This window comes from Mya arenaria, chromosome 10, assembly GCF_026914265.1.
Source record: "Mya arenaria isolate MELC-2E11 chromosome 10, ASM2691426v1".
Taxonomy (NCBI): Eukaryota; Metazoa; Mollusca; class Bivalvia; order Myida; family Myidae; genus Mya; species Mya arenaria.
The window spans coordinates 37,690,079-37,706,862 of NC_069131.1; the positions used below are offsets into that span (position 1 = coordinate 37,690,079).

Below are 16,784 nucleotides of genomic sequence, written 5' to 3' on the forward strand. Positions count from 1 at the left end.
GTAAAAGAAAAGATATCTTTATTTAAGTCTTCATTTTAAGCAAAATGTTGCCTTCCGACGTAACATATATGACGCAATTTATCATGTGGTATGCACACATTGATGCTTTAAATATCAGTTTTGGTATGATATTTTCACGCTGTCAGAATTATGATGGACCATCAAATCCATATCAAACCTTGACAATTAAGCATTTTACACTTTCAAAATGGTATCAAGAAACAAATCTATGAATAACATGTAAAAAAAAGTTTTGTTTAAAAAACTCACAAGCGCTGTGATACATCAATAAGTTAGATTCAATACGTTTTTCAAACTGTTTTTCATTATCATGGTTATGTAAGTTTTTGACAATTTTTCTTTTTTTTCTTGCCATTGTAACCCCTGGTGTCTAGTCCCTTTAAATCCATCCGTATAAAATATCACGAAAACCACGCCAGTGACTTATCTATCCATTAAGGACAGTAATAAAATTACTCGAATTTCCATCCTGTGAAAGTTTAAGTTTTAAATAAGCGATCGAAATGGAAGACCAGTTTTAAATAATAATATCTAACGTGACCTATATACAAGGATAATGGAAATATGAGAGCTTCTGTAAATCTTAACTTCGTTCATTATACCTTGTAACAGGAAGTTTTTTATGACAGTTTACAAGCCGAGCTAATTCAGCAAAGTTATGTGTGCCTACTTGTATGCGTTTGCCAAAAGTGATCAAAAATGGACTTTTTTAAGGTATTATTTAGTTTGACGAGTTAACCAATATGGTTTCACTTTTGTTATAATTGTAAATATCACAATAAGTTTATTATATATTTATGTACCGTGTTATGAATTAACCACGATGATTTTTATTTTATTATAATATAATTGTAAATGTCACAATATGATTATAAACTATTTATTTATACACGTATTAATGTCACATAAAAAACAATACTGATGCGTAATGGAATACCTACGTGCACCATAAGAAAATTCTATTTTAATTGAGTATGTGTTTTGACGTGATTTATATAATGGCAACTTTCTAGCGTATATCAAAAAAGGGACACATTACAATATTTCCGACTTCACCAGCAGCATTCAAGTGTCTATGATGAATGCACTCTGCCGGAAGTAAGCAAACTAACCCAAATCTCCGACAGTAATATTACCTACTCTTTCACAGTCAATTACATTCAGTAGGTTATGAATGATTAATCATTTAATTAATACCAAAATGAACACTAGAACGAAACATGCAGTAACTTTAAATTTAACCAAATTTCTGCTTATAGGGACAAGCCACTGTTAAACCAAAATGCTTTACATAAAATAAGTCAATAGTGTATATTTGTATTATTTCATCGGAACATTTTTTATTGTAACAAAATTAGAGAAATAAACACTGTTTCATAATGATATTTCAGATTGTTTTCGTATTGCTGGTGATTTTAACAGGTATTTCAAACTCTTCTTTTACATTTCGACTTATTTAAATGAGTTAATATGTTAAAGCTTTTAATTTGATGTTTTTGTCTTTTATAAATTACAATTCAATTGTATTTCTTTAAACCTTCTATCGTTCGCTCGCTCGCTCGTTCGTTCGTTCGTTCCTTCCTTCCTTTCTTCGTTCGTTCCTTCCTTTCTTCGTTCGTTCGTTCCTTCCTTCGTTCCTTCCTTCGTTCCTTCCTTCCTTCCTTCCTTCCTTCCTTCCTTCCTTCCTTCCTTCCTTCCTTCCTTCCTTCCTTCCTTCCTTCCTTCCTTCCTTCCTTCCTTCCTTCCTTCCTTCCTTCCTTCCTTCCTTCCTTCCTTCCTTCCTTCCTTCCTTCCTTCCTTCCTTCCTTCCTTCCTTCCTTCCTTCCTTCCTTCCTTCCTTCCTTCCTTCCTTCCTTCCTTCCTTCCTTCCTTCCTTCAGCCCTTCCTTCCTTCCTTCCTTCCTTCCTTCCTTCAGCCCTTCCTTCCTTCCTTCCTTCCTTCCTTCCTTCCTTCCTTCCTTCCTTCCTTCCTTCCTTCCTTCAGCCCTTCAGCCCTTCAGCCCTTCCTTCCTTCAGCCCTTCCTTCCTTCCTTCAGCCCTTCCTTCAGCCCTTCCTTCAGCCCTCCCTCCCTCCCTCCCTCCCTCCCTCCCTCCCTCCCTCCCTCCCTCCCTCCCTCCCTCCCTCCCTCCCTCCCTCCCTCCCTTCCTTCCTTCCTTCCTTCCTTCCTTCCTTCCTTCCTTCCTTCCTTCCTTCCTTCCTTCCTTCCTTCCTTCCTTCCTTCCTTCCTTCCTTCCTTCCTTCCTTCCTTCCTTCCTTCCTTCCTTCCTTCCTTCCTTCCTTCCTTCCTTCCTTCCTTCCTTCCTTCCTTCCTTCCTTCCTTCCTTCCTTCCTTCAGCCCTTCAGCCCTTCAGCCCTTCAGCCCTTCCTTCCTTCAGCCCTTCCTTCCTTCAGCCCTTCCTTCCTTCAGCCCTTCCTTCAGCCCTTCCTTCAGCCCTTCCTTCAGCCCTTCCTTCAGCCCTTCCTTCCTTCCTTCAGCCCTTCCGTCAGCCCTTCCTTCCTTCAGCCCTTCCTTCCTTCCTTCCTTCAGCCCTTCCTTCCTTCAGCCCTTCCTTCCTTCAGCCCTTCCGTCCTTCAGCCCGTCAGCCATTCCTTTCTTCAGCCCCTCCTTCAGCCTTTCCATCCACCCTTCCTTCTTTCCATCCTTCGGTCCTTCCTTCCGCCCTTCCTCCTTCCATCCGCCCTTCCATCCACCCTACCTTCTTTCCATCCTTCAGCCCTTCCTTCCTTCCTTTCTACCCTTCTTCCTTCCATCTGCCCTTCCTTTCACCCTTCCTTATTTCTATTCTTCAGCCCTTCCTTCGTTTATACCTTCCGCCCTTTCTTCCTTTCGCCCATCATTCCTTCCGCCCTTCCCTCCCTCCTCACTTCCTTCCGCCCTACATTCGTTCCCTCCACACTTCCTTCCTTTCAGGCTTCCCTCCCTTGTTCCCTCCAAATATTGAAATATTTTTTTAACAAACCACAGGTACATGCGTTTCATGTCCTGGTAGATGCATGTGCTGCCTGAACAACAACTGTGGGACTAACCCAATTACACGCGAGGAACAGGTGTGTCCGGATGGCTGCAAAGATGGATATCATCAACCTCGCTGCATGTGGCTATGTCCAGAAAAATGTCAGTCTTGTCGTCAAGATGACGGTGTATGTCTTAAATGTAAACCGCGATATTACGATCCATCTACCAATTGTTCTAAAGCATGTGTAAACGAAAACTGCGCATGTGGTCAAAGCGTATGTGATTATTGCCTTGATGGCTTTTACAGTATTGACGAACAGTGCAATTTGGCTTGTTCAAAAGGATGCAGTGAAGGAAAATGCAATGATGATGGCAAATGCGACTGTGTGGGAAATGTTGAAGGAACTAGATGTGACAGGTGTGTTCACGGAAAATACGGAGAACGTTGCAATAACGATTGTGTCAACGATAATTGCGCATGCACAAATTCAACCAATTGTAACTCCTGCAAGACTGGCTATTTTGACTTCTCTACCTTTTGTTCGAAGCAGTGTTCCGTTGGCTGTGTGGACAATTGTGACAATAACGGCCACTGTACATGTTTTTCACAATATTCCGGAAGCACATGTGAAAGCTGTAAACCTGGATATTACGGTGACAACTGCAACTCGCCATGTACAAATGGTTGCATCAATGGAACGTGCAATAGGGATGGAACTTGCGACTGTTTGCCCTATTTCACCGGGGATAGCTGCGAAACATGTGTTGCAGGATATTATGGTTATTTATGTGATAAATCATGTGAACTAGGCTGTACAGGCAACATCTGTAACCGGGACGATGGCACATGTAATTGTACAAACAACTTCAGAGGAGCAAAATGTGATATTTGTAATGACGGCTATTTTGGTAATCATTGCAACTTATCTTGCTCGGATCGCTGTTATAATTGCTCTTCAATTGAAATCTGTTTAGCGTGTAAAGAAGGATTTTATGGTTCAGACTGCTCACACAACTGCTCTGCTACTTGTTTGGGTTCACGTTGTGAAAAAGATGATGGCCTTTGTACGGATGGTTGTGTGGATGGATATACAGCCGCCACTTGCAATGCCAGATGTGATGGAATTTGTCAAACATGCTCTCAGACGAATTTTTCACACTGCACGTCGTGTTTCGGTGGATTTAGCGGGCCTGGTTGTAAATGTATTCCAAACTGTCGATGTGAATTAAACAATGAAGAATGTAATCAGTGCGTAAATGGATTCACATTGGAAAGCAAAGATTGTAAATGTAACAGAGAGTACTGCATTGATAGCTCGTCTTGTACCGCATGTCAGAATGACACGTTTTATACGTTTAATGGTACATGCTGTGAATGTAGTAGAAATTGCAAAAACAGACAGTGTTTGTCAGGGAACCAATGTTTAAGCGGCTGTGTGGACGGATTTACTGGTAACGATTGCGAAACATCATGCACTAGTTTTGATATTGAGTGCAAATATTGTACCCAAACAGGATCGGTTTGCCTTCGCTGCAATTATGGATTCTATCCAAACACAGTTGGTCAATGTATACAATGTGAGTCAAACTGCAGAGACTGTGCTCCAGACACAGGCAGGTGCAATGAATGTACATCAAATACTTTCTATGGACTCTTTTGTAACATGACATGTAATTCCAATTGCACAGGATCTCAATGTGACAGAATCTCGGGGGATTGTACAGGTTGCGTAACAAATACGTATGGCAAAAAGTGTGATAAAAACTGTCCAGAAACGTGTGCAGACAACGGTGAAAATACGAAATGCAATATTGAAGGTCATTGCATAAATAATTGCAAATTAGGTTATGAGGGAACGTTTTGTAACATTGGTAAGTAACAAATGAGTGTTTAAGGTTTTTAGTTTCTTTTAAGCCGGTCATTTGTAATTTGTATTTGCAACATATAAATTAGATATTTTTAACTGTTATTATCATATCCAATTGCGTAGCTTTTCCTCTGTTTATATACGGTATTATACAATATCCTACATTCATTTGCTTTATAACCACAGCTGCTGCGCAGGGAGAGAAGGGTGGAGGTCAAGTTTCAGTGGCCGCCCTAGGGGGAGGTGTGGCCGGGGGTGTAATCGTAGTTGGTGCAGTGGTCGCTGCAATCGTCCTGCTTCGTCGGAGGTTTGGATAATATAATTACTAAAATAGTTTTGACAAAATAAGAATGAAAGTGTTTTGTATTGACAAATTGCAACTGTAAATATGTAATTTGAAATGAACCTTACATAACTGTGTAACAATAAATCAATATATTATATCTTTTGTCCTCTTTTGATCAGGTCACAAAACCGTTTCTATTCGAAAGCACATACAGCGGTCAAAGAGACAGGTGAATTTATAACTTCATTATTTATGTACTGTTTCGAGTCTCCTAATCTAATAAGCTTGGTTTAGTCAACAGCTAAAGAGCGCGTTCGATAAGTCTTAAAAAAATTAAAGCATGATGTGATTGTTTATGAACTCAAGATGCGTTGATTGTTTCATAGCACTTAGTCCATTGTATTTCTAATCCCTAATGAATGATATATTTGCAGACATAAGCTCAACGTACGAAAATGCGTTAAATATTTCGACACCAAATACACACGTTTCCAAGGAGAAACATCAAATACAAGCACCTCCTAGACAAAACATTAAAGAGAGGCAAAGGAAGACCATACCTGAACCACAATCGAAAACAGAAGACAACCTAGAAATAGGTAATAACCTTTTTGTACTAGTTTTGTCATTCAAATACAGTCTTTATCATCGCCCAATAATACATTTTCAGTTTTAAAATAAAAACGATAATTGTGTTATTTAAGATGTGAATGACACTATTGCGAGGAATATAGCAATTCAGTTCGAAGAAAAGGGTGGGATATATTACAATAATACGGAAAAGATTTCAAAAGATAAAATCCGCATCGCCACGTTGACAAAATATGTTGAGGAAAAGCAGGAGAATGAATATGCAGAAGAGTTTGAGGTCAGTTCAAACACATTTTTCAATTTATTATACTAATTTCCAAAATTTCACATGATTATTTTTCATTGGGATGTCTTTTAATGAAAAACAATTTATATAAATAAACATCAATATATTTCATTGTTTAACAAAAAGCTTGCAGTCTTACTTTTTACAGTATAGAAACTTCGGATGAAAACGATCATTCCTTAAACATTCATATACATTTGCCCTATGTATGTTGAATCATTTTAACTTATGAAATATAAGTATTTCATTGGATTTTTTTAATCAAACAGAAGTTTCCATATGGTCTGGGAAAAACCTTCCACGACTCGCAACTACCGCAGAATGTGGCAAAGAACAGATACAAAGGAATTTATCCTTGTAAGTTTGAGGAATTTACTCGGGTTCTCTTATCCACCTTTTAGTCGAAATATTATATTTAAATGTCGCTGGGTGTTTTGGCAATTGTCGTAATTTGTCGTAATATTCCGTGTTTATGTTTTTTTCAGATGATGAAACGAGAGTGAAAATTAGAGGCGGAGAATCCGACTATATCAACGCTAGTTATATCGATGTAAATAAGTTTTCTTTTGAAAACTTTACGTCCAATAAGATACTTATGTTTATCCTTGTATCAGCCAAAACTTTCTTATTCAGCTGAAGGGAATCACATTTCATATTTAAACACGCCAATTCAGTAATTGGATATATTCGACTTCAATGATTGAATGCATTTATGACTCTTTCAATCTCCGTTTAATTTTCAGGGTTATAATAAACGAAATGAATACATTGCAACCCTTGGTAAGATTTCTATATCCTTGTTGAATAATATAAAATTCAAACTGAATTGTTATTCATAAAATACAATTTGATATCGTTTGAAAGCGTGAATTATTTACAATACATGTATGCTGATTCGACAAAAGCATACTACCAATCATCAATAAGGATAATCTCAGATAATAATAATTAATAAGTTTAATGTACCACGTTTGTTCAAAACATATTGCTAGATGAGGATTTCTTAATCAACGTAATGTCATACGTTTACACATAGGTCCCATGTCGAAGCAACTGGGAGATTTCCGTATTTTCTGGCGGATGATTTGGCAAGAAAAAGTTGAAAAAGTTGTCATGGTAACAAACCTAATAGAAGAAGGAGTGAGTATATTGGTGTATGATTAACATGTTTTCTTCAAGTACTTTTTTACTTTCCTGTTTCCCTTTTACGTTTTTTCATTTCAAATGCGTTCATATTCTACTAATGGCAACATCTCGAAAATATCTGTTATGCTATAAAACCTTAAAAGAGAACTGTCTTCCAGAATCCGAAATGTGAGCAGTATTGGCCGGACCCCGGGACCAGTAAACTGTATGGAGAAGTGAACGTCAAAAGTGAAAACGAACTGTCCTTTTCAGATTACACAAGGAGATCATTCATCTTGACTAAGGTATTTAAGCCAAGATTTGAATTTGGGTATGTCCGATTATATCGATTTTCCGTGACGTTTTTGCCGTTCTATTAGAATGATTGAAAGTTTAAAACAATGTATATAACTCGTATGTTTCTACTCTGTGAATAACACAACAAACCAGTCGATAATGTTATAATTTAATGTTATGGTGAGTTTCCAGCAAATCTACTGTTACTGCAGGCACTGAAAGCCACATTACCATTTTTACAAAACAAAAAGTATCATTAGTTGTACCCTAAAACATCATAACTAGTTACTGTAAGGTTGTTAGAATTTCCCTGTTTAATGTTTTAAGGGCTCTGAACAAAGGAAACTGCACCACCTACACTTTACTTGTTGGCCCGATAAGGATGTTCCTGAGAATGTTACTTCCATCATTGATTTTAGACAGGCTGTCATCAATTCGCCAACACAATTACATGGTCCAGTCCTAGTTCATTGCAGGTCAGCTATGGTTAATTACAATGTCTAAATTCACAAACTTTCCTTGGTGTCTAAGAGCGGTAGCCTAATGCCAATGTTTGTGGCAAAACGCGGTCTTTATACATGAGATAAAACAAATGGAATACGCAAAAGGTATAGCACATGGAACACCAATACTGCCATCTTATTGTTTTTGTAAGGTTTTGAGATAGAAGGTAAGAATGTGAATAAATGCATTGGGATGTAAAAGAAAACATGATAAAATGCTTGTTTTAATACTTGTAGCGCTGGTGTCGGAAGGACCGGGACCTACATTGCACTTGACATTTTGACTAATGAGGGTGAGGCCGAAGAAGCAATCGCCATACAGGGTTGTGTGATCAACATGAGGCAAAACAGACCCAACATGATTCAGACACTGGTAGAACATATATTTAGTGTTGTTGTCGAAAAGTCGCATTTATCAAAGTTGATGATTGTGTTTTTTTTTTATTAGATTGGAGTACTGTATACTAAGAGAAATCTTATTCACATTTTTACGAACAATTCTGACCGTTTGGTTGATCAGACTACTAACACGATTCAGATAGTTTTACTATCTAAATTGTACTCTATAATTTGTGCAGTATGGTTCCATTTAACTATGCATTTTCCTTAATAAATCATTTGATTCTTGCTATCTGCGTTCAATTTATATTGGAAAACAATTGTTGTAAGTCATTTATATCCATACTATTAAAGCTGCACTCTTACAGATTTAACATTTTGACAACTTTTTCATTTTTTGTCTTGGGACCAGCCTATTTTTGTGAAACCATTTATATAAGACTGCTGACAAAAAATTAGATCGCAGATTTTTAGATTTAAGTTCAAAAAATGATGTTTTATGATTTTTTTCTTAAACCATTATTGATTTTGGAACTGAAATATGAAAATCTGCGATCTGATTTTTATCAGCCATCTTTTATCATTGGTTTGCAGATATTTACGCAAAGATTTGCTCTTTTCAAGACAAATAATAAAAAAAGCTGTAAAAACGGAAAATCTGTGAGAGTGCAGCTTTTAAAGCACTGCAGCTACCATATCATTGGCTAACGACAATATGTCTATGATTTACAGGGACAATACAAATATCTACACAGAGCATTGGTTCATTCATTGACAATCGATTGTCAGACAATAAAGGGGGACCACATTCAAGACTTTATGACTTCTACTGACAAGACGAAAATTGACAGCAAATTTCGGGTATCTTCCTCATTTTTTTTATTTTACATTTTCATAAAACATTTTAAATTGCCAATTGTAATTCACAGTGGCATTTGAAAGCCCTTTTAAAGCATTTGATAAATCCCTTTCATAGATATGTACTTATGTGTAAGACGTATTACACACATACTATATATTTGAAGTTATTTTGCAATTGTAGCAAATGAATTCAGCTGTTGAACCAAGGTCAGACGAAAACCAAGGTGCTGTAGAAAGGAATAAACTGAAAGATGGAAATAGACCTTCTGCAGATGTTCCTGGTCAGTGTCCTTGTATATACGTATTTAGAGTTTACGTTGAGAAACAAAAATAATAATTTTAAACAATTATTATTTGGTCTATGCAAAATTGTGAGTTAATCTCATACTCTAAATTTCACTATAATTGTCATTAAAATGTCAAGTGTAATGCATGAAAAACATAATTCTTTGAACGGTAATAAGGTCAATGCATTTAAATTAAAATTTGTTTTTTTATTTGACATGATGATTATTTCTTCAGGTGATGTAAACAGACCACGACTCTTTCTGTATTTGAAGCCCGGAGCATCTGACTACATAAATGCCATCTATATTGACGTAAGTTCAGGAGTTAGTTAGAAATTTATCATGTACTCCTTTTACCTTTTTTTCTATGATGCAAATGTCATGACCTCTGTAGAATTTTCTTTAGTAAACAAGGGCTGCATACACAATATACGTCACAATAAGGATTTTTATAGGCTTTGAACAAGGGACAGATCACGCCTATCTGAAATGAATATATGAACTGCCAACATCGAATAAAAACACAGAACACATATAAACGCACAGAATAACAATAATAAAACACAGAATTAGAACATACATTTTTTCCTGTATACTTCACTAACCTGTTAACACTGTATACGCGATCATAAGAATATTTATTGCTTTTGAAAAAGGGACAGCTCGCGCCTGTCCGAATAAATATATAAACTGCGCATGCGTGCCTAAGAACCGAAGCGGTTGTTTAAACGGTCACCGTGCAGTAAACTAAACATAGAAAATACATGAAAGTGGCTAAATGAGCGACGATGAGATGAAATATATAAAGTTACATAAACAGACATAAAAAGAGGAATGCCAGACAATAAAACATTTCAAATGACTATCATGTAACAAAGTTACCTGTGACACAAAGCTTTTCTTTACAGAGCTTCACAAGAAAGAGGCGATACTTAGTGGCGCAAACGCCTCTGCCATCTACGCTGACAGATTTCTTTACCCTTGTTATGCAAGAGAACTGTTCCTGCATTGTAAACCTTGAGCCCGATTTGGACAACAATGGGGTACAAGAACAATATTTTATTTCCGTATCTAGCAACATAATGTATTGATGTCGTTGTTTTTAAATCCGGTAAACCAATTGTTTATTCTTATAATGAGCTTGACATAGTACTTATGATTTAAGGATATCGGATTGTACTTTCCTGCCGACAACCAAGTACTGAGCAGAGGTTCATTCACCGTAAGCAGTCAGAAGGAGGCGCAGCCGATGTTCACAAAGAGGACACTGAAGTTTGAGTATTCAGGAGCTACAGGGGTATAATATTTGTGTAAATAATTATATTGAAGGATTAAAATTCGACATGTTGCATTTTATTGGGGTATGGTATACAATGGGGCTGTTCAAAATGGGTGGAGTCCGAAGGACTCCACCAATATTTTGAACCGCACCATTGCATACCATACCCCAATAAAATGCAACATGTCGAATTTTAATACTTATATTTACATTCATTTAAATCTACATTTCTGCTAAAATAAATTGATTATTCAAGAGCATTTTCTCTTTTTTCTTTCTCTCGTTGTTCTCAACGGTGGGTAAATAAGAACAGCTATCGCAACCTAATTTTATACCACAATGAATGCACAGATAAAATAGTTCCTTATTTATATGATTACTTTCTATCTTTTCAAGGTCAAGAATATTATAAATACGTATTATTGCTTAAAATGTGTGTTTTCGGTACGTTATCGTGGTGTATTAAAACGCAAAAACCCGGGCGTTATCGGTAGAAAACGTGCATTATTCAGTAAATTCACGTGCCGTTAATGCCCGTTTTTTTGCTTTACATATGCGCTATCAGGGCCCGCATCATAACAATGAAGGCTGAGCGACCAGGTTTTTGACCGAAAGTTGGTCAACGATGCTAACTTTTGCACAAAAACATATTTTAGCATATATAACGTAGCTGCATACAAATACCAAAACATGAAATAAACCACATATAACTTACATATTTTCTACTGAGTTGTCTTTTCCTGGCAAGCTGATGTGTTTACTAAATAGTTTTTTTTTGCAATTGTTTTGACTATTAAAAGCACTAAATTATGTCTAAAACGACTAACTCCTCCGAACTGTAGTTATTTCTGTCGATTTTATTCAGAACATACGACTTATATGGACATGATTCCATTACGTCGTATGCAATGAACAAAGAAATTTCAAATATGTTTTCTCTGATGCTGAAGATGCTGTTCATTCTATCAAGAACATGTTTACCAAATTTTCAGGCTTAAATTAGTTATCAAAACAAACAATGGTTAAAGTATGACTGAATTATGAATAGGTAATTAATTGATTACCCAATAGGCATTGCGTGTAAATAATCCCAGTAATCCAGTCAATTTTCGAAAAAACAACACTTTCAAAACGAATGAACACTGCAAAAAATGGCGTCGAAACAAAATGCAGCTGCCGAGTTATGTTGCGGCCCGAATCGAGCTTAATGTAAAACTTTTTCAATGACATCACTCATGACGTCATACAAGCACCCGTCATAGAGGTTATTTTGAACTAACTGTGTTTGCATTTTCGTGACATTTAACAGCCTTTTTAAACACCAACGTTTCTTCAACTGTTCCATCCATCATGAAGCCATCTACATTAAAATCAATCAAATTATCGTTGCTTATCTTTTTTTAACTGCTTGACTGCAGATTAAAGTTTTGCATGTTGCCAATATTGGCAAAAATTTACTACGATTTCATTGAAAAAAATAGTTCCGTAGTAAATATGCCCCGCCCCTTGGTATTATTGCGCCCAATGACAGGACAGAAGTATCGAACAAACGCACGCGATATCGATGGGAAATGCCATTGCACTTTATACAGAAATAAAGTGCAATTGATAAACAACAACCATCGTTTAGGAATGAAGTGTGAATGTAAATATATGAAAAATGTTATTGTATATTAAGGGTCTTAAAAACTAGTAGAATACGTAGACCATGTATTTATTTACTTATGATAGTATTAACTTAGATCGGTAACAGATCAATCAATAGTTTTTTTTTCTTTATGTGCCAAATCATATCGGGTGTATTGTGTTTGCTTAAGGTATAAAGGCTATTTGTTGATTTTAGTGTAATATCGTATTTTATTTCAAGGGTATTTTAATATCAAATAATTTCATGCAACATTGACTGGTTCAAAAGTGATGAGCTCAGTTTGATCAAGGGGAAGTAACTACCCTCGGTTATAAAACTAGTTCTTAATGTCGATATTTTCAATAATACCATTGTGACTACGAGTAGCAGTCCGTTACAGCAGTAGTTTACGACATGTTTCATATATAGTTATGATATATATCAGACAACCAAGGGACATTCTGTACCGCACCTGCAATTTACTGACTGGGACAAAAAGAAGGTCGTGCCACGGTCTGCTAAAACGTTTCTGCGTTTTATTGATGATGTGGAGGAAGTGGCAAACTCGTCTCCTTACGATGGGCCTATACTTATTCACTGTCTGTATGTAAATATACTAAATAATTTGATGAAAAATGTGTTTCATTAATTGTACATGGAGGAACCAGAATAAACTATAATCATATTTAGTAGTTGTCATCTCCTTGTAAATGATCAACATTTATTTTAATAAGTTATTTTGTTATTTTCTTCCTTCATGCTTAAGCAAAGATATTCAAATTAAAATGGAATATGGCTACCTCGGTGCATTTACAACACAAACATATCCATAGATACGAATATTACAGATAAAATAAAATGTTGGTCCTTTTTTCAATGCGCCCATTTTCTTTCTATAACAGGGATGGTGCTAGCAAAAGTGGTCTGTTCTGTGTGATATCTTTGCTCATACAGAGGATGAACGGTGAAGGTGAGGCCAGTGTTGTGAATGCAGTTCGAAAGGTTAGGTCTAGGAGAGCATTGGCCATTCCCTGCAAGGTAAACATCCCATAAATAGCAACCTCGTTAAAAATGATTGTTCTTTGTGGTGCGAGGTAAATTGAGTAGAATACTTTGTTTTGTCAACACGATTGGTTCAATATATCATCATCTGCTGCTTTTAAGCAGCTAGCATACGCATACATCGACAAATGCAATGCTAGATTGCCTGTTATAAGCCAAAACAACATGTTGTTAGAATCATTAAGTAGACTCTCGATATCACAAACAAAATAATTATTCAAAATGTACTCACGGCAGGTTTAGTCTTCTTCATAACATGTACGTGTGTTGTGTTGAAAAGACTTCACTTTATCTTTGTAGGAGCAATTTCAATTCTGCTACGATTGTCTACTAGAGTATGTAAACACCCATGACGGGAACACATACTGCAACATACAGGGGGTGGGTTTGAGACAGTAAAGTGTTTGTTGTCTTTACGCTCGATTGACCTTTTTTACCCTTTACTGAGAGCAAGAAATCAGGAGTTCTCGCATTTGTCAAAACACTGTGGATACAATTTATTTGCCTTATTTGAACTTTTATTAACTATATTTCTTTATGTATAGTTCATTTAACCAGGAAGTTTTTTTTTCTAATTATCATTTGTAAGTATAATGTACTAACGCTTGAATATGTATAATCGCCGGCAATATACTAATTGTACTCTCTAGTTATGTATTAGAGACTTTTTCATTGAACTGAACAATTTTACTACCAGAGTTGATTGATTTTGTATGCGCCACTGCTGTAAATAGTGATTTTGTTTTGACTGCGATTGGTGTATTGTTGATGTTTTGCATGTTGTATATATTCTGCACTTAATAATCAGATTTTAGTATGAAGACGTAAATTGCAATTTCAAAAATGTGTAATTTGAAGTTGTAATATCCTATGCTTTCGCGTTAGTTGATATATTTTTTTGAGGAGATAATATTTTGATATTTTACTGTTTCAAACATTAGATTTAGACATAAATACGATAATTATTAAGCGCTCTCTGACGTCACTTTTTTCCCATAATTCTCTGATAAGTGGCGCTGTTTTTAGCGCTTTCATTGTTAAGCGCTCCTCCGGTCGAGCGGTCATTGTTAAGATATTACATTTGAAAAAAAATGAAAAGTGGCGTCTGGTGATGCGAGATTTAAGAACGCGGTAGATGTTGAGGGTTCCATTTGCGACCCAGAGCAAAAGGGAGAGCTATTGTCCCGGGAATTGCTAGAACTTACTCCTAGAGCAAAATCAACAAAGAAAACGATCTTGACTTCAACGATTTGCTGAAAGAGAGGGACATTTTACGAAGGAATGGCAAAGAAAAAGGCTCGTGGAGAGAAGAAGCGTCTTTGCATTGTAATAGATGCGTTGAAGCAGCTGGCTTCTTAAAGTTTGATAGTTTTCACTACTCTAAAGAGTAAGTCCGATATCATGTCAAAATCAAACGTAAGCACACACTGCTGAGTAACAATTCCACCGACGTCATTTCTAAAATTGCCACTTGTGAAATCTAGTTTTGGGGGCTTATTCTGTAAAATACTTTGCGATCACTTATCCTCTATGTACATGTCAATAAAATTGTACATAAATATAACCTTTTTGTTTTCATTTTTCATTTTTGTATACACATATTTCGCCTTGTAGGTACAAGGTATTCATCTACATAAGCCATGATATATGAATATACATGTAAATTATAACATGATGTAACTCATGCGGCTTACCTGAAGAATGCGAGGGAACAAGTTATAATGTTATTATCACTACAAATGCATATTTAAACAATAAAACCTGTTGCAATAATCACAAACAGAATCATTGTGTTGCTCGATTAATCGCTCATCGTTTGAACGAGAACGACATTTTTGAAGTAATGTGTTTAGTCCAGATTATCATCAGGATTGTTAATATATTACTAAGAGAATTTCATCGGCGGCGACAGGATATGGTCCTCGTGTGAACAGCTTAGTAGCCCCATTAAAGCATAATGCAGCGGCTCAATGTACCCATGACTCCGATTAAACCTGCAGAAGTGCTAACCTTTCTCGGATTGGAATTAAATTCTAACAAGATGATGGTACAAATCCCAGTTAACAAAACCAAAGAGGTATTATCCAAACTTAAGAGAAGGCAAAAGTAAATTAACCTCAGTCGCTTTTAATTGTTTTCTTCATTATTTGCTGCAGGGTCATTATAGGGGGGCGTCCATTTGGTGGCGGTCCATTAACTCAATATTTGGGCTCACTAACCCTTCCATTGTACATTCATATTTCCATGTGGCTTTTGTTCTAAATTCCAACAGATGAACGGCCTCGTCGTCGGCAGCTAGCGCATAATTTCTGACGGAGTAGAGAACGAGTGAAGTGATTGAATGGCATTTTGGGGAGATTGGGAGGGTAGGGAGTTACATCTCTCTCATGCTCTGTTTGCCTCACTTGCTCTGTCGGAGGTTCTGCCGCTGGGCTCAACTGCACATTTCTCTTTTGAACCCTTTGTCACCGCGAGGCATTTTCAAACTGTAGCGGCCGCAACAGGTAACGCAATAGTAAGGCTTGTGATGAGATATCATCATGTGATCAAAGTTGTTTAGATCATAATACTACATGAGGATGAAAATTGAGTGTTTCCGAAGGCCATATAAACAGCGTCGTTTGAATAGGAAATATTACCAGCAAATAATTTGAATTATTTTTAGTGCAAATAATTGCTATCATTGATATTGTGTATTTACAGAGCAAGTCCCTAAAAGTATATTCAATACACGAACATTACTCTCATCAAAAGATAGAGTCAAAGCAGTGATACACATGTTTGTATATAAACGTAAATTCAACGTGTCTTATGATACGTATCAGATCTAGTGAAGAAACGAATAAACTGTCGCGCGTGACTGCATATAAAGTAATCAGGATACACAATATAAGGATGTGTCGCCTGAATCATCACCACTTTGTTAAATTTATTATTCCCTCACCATTTTGTATGTGTAATAGACAAGAGATTACAAACCAATTTTCTCTCTCTTTGTCCACTCTTTACTTAACAAGAGCAAGATATATGCTTACCAACGTTCAATCTCTGTCGGAAGAAACCCTCCGTTCTTTATCAAATGGTAATGACGCCCTGACTGTAGAGCAAAAAAGTACTATATTTGATGCAGTTCAACGTTTTATTTACATATAAAACGATTTGAAAGCCAGTGATCGATTTCACCCACCCACACCCACACATATTTTACATTGCCTCTTTTCTTCTTTCTACTCCCCCTTTTCTCATATATCATAATTTCTTCTTCTTTTATTAATACGTTTAAACAGTTCCTAAATAATCATTTTATTCTAAAATATAAGTAATCACATACAATCATCTGTGTTAAAAACATGATTTTATATAAGCTTGTATGATAATAACTTCATTAGAAGTAAC

The 16,784-nt window shown here is 36.3% G+C and overlaps 1 protein-coding gene across 1 annotated transcript; it reads left to right on the plus strand.

Moving 5' to 3' along the window:
- Positions 1-648: 648 nt before the first annotated feature.
- On the plus strand, positions 649-14,952 carry LOC128204171 (uncharacterized). The gene is made up of 22 exons (XM_052905543.1): positions 649-735; positions 1,413-1,443; positions 2,987-4,849; positions 5,032-5,152; positions 5,311-5,360; positions 5,566-5,730; positions 5,836-5,999; positions 6,278-6,365; positions 6,494-6,558; positions 6,752-6,788; positions 7,045-7,148; positions 7,313-7,438; positions 7,758-7,906; positions 8,171-8,306; positions 9,005-9,133; positions 9,315-9,414; positions 9,656-9,732; positions 10,329-10,463; positions 10,586-10,717; positions 12,772-12,929; positions 13,229-13,364; positions 13,689-14,952. The coding sequence occupies exons 1-22, from the start codon at positions 721-723 to the stop codon at positions 13,785-13,787; spliced, it is 4,080 nt and encodes a 1,359-aa protein (XP_052761503.1). The 5' UTR covers positions 649-720; the 3' UTR covers positions 13,788-14,952.
- Positions 14,953-16,784: the final 1,832 nt, after the last annotated feature.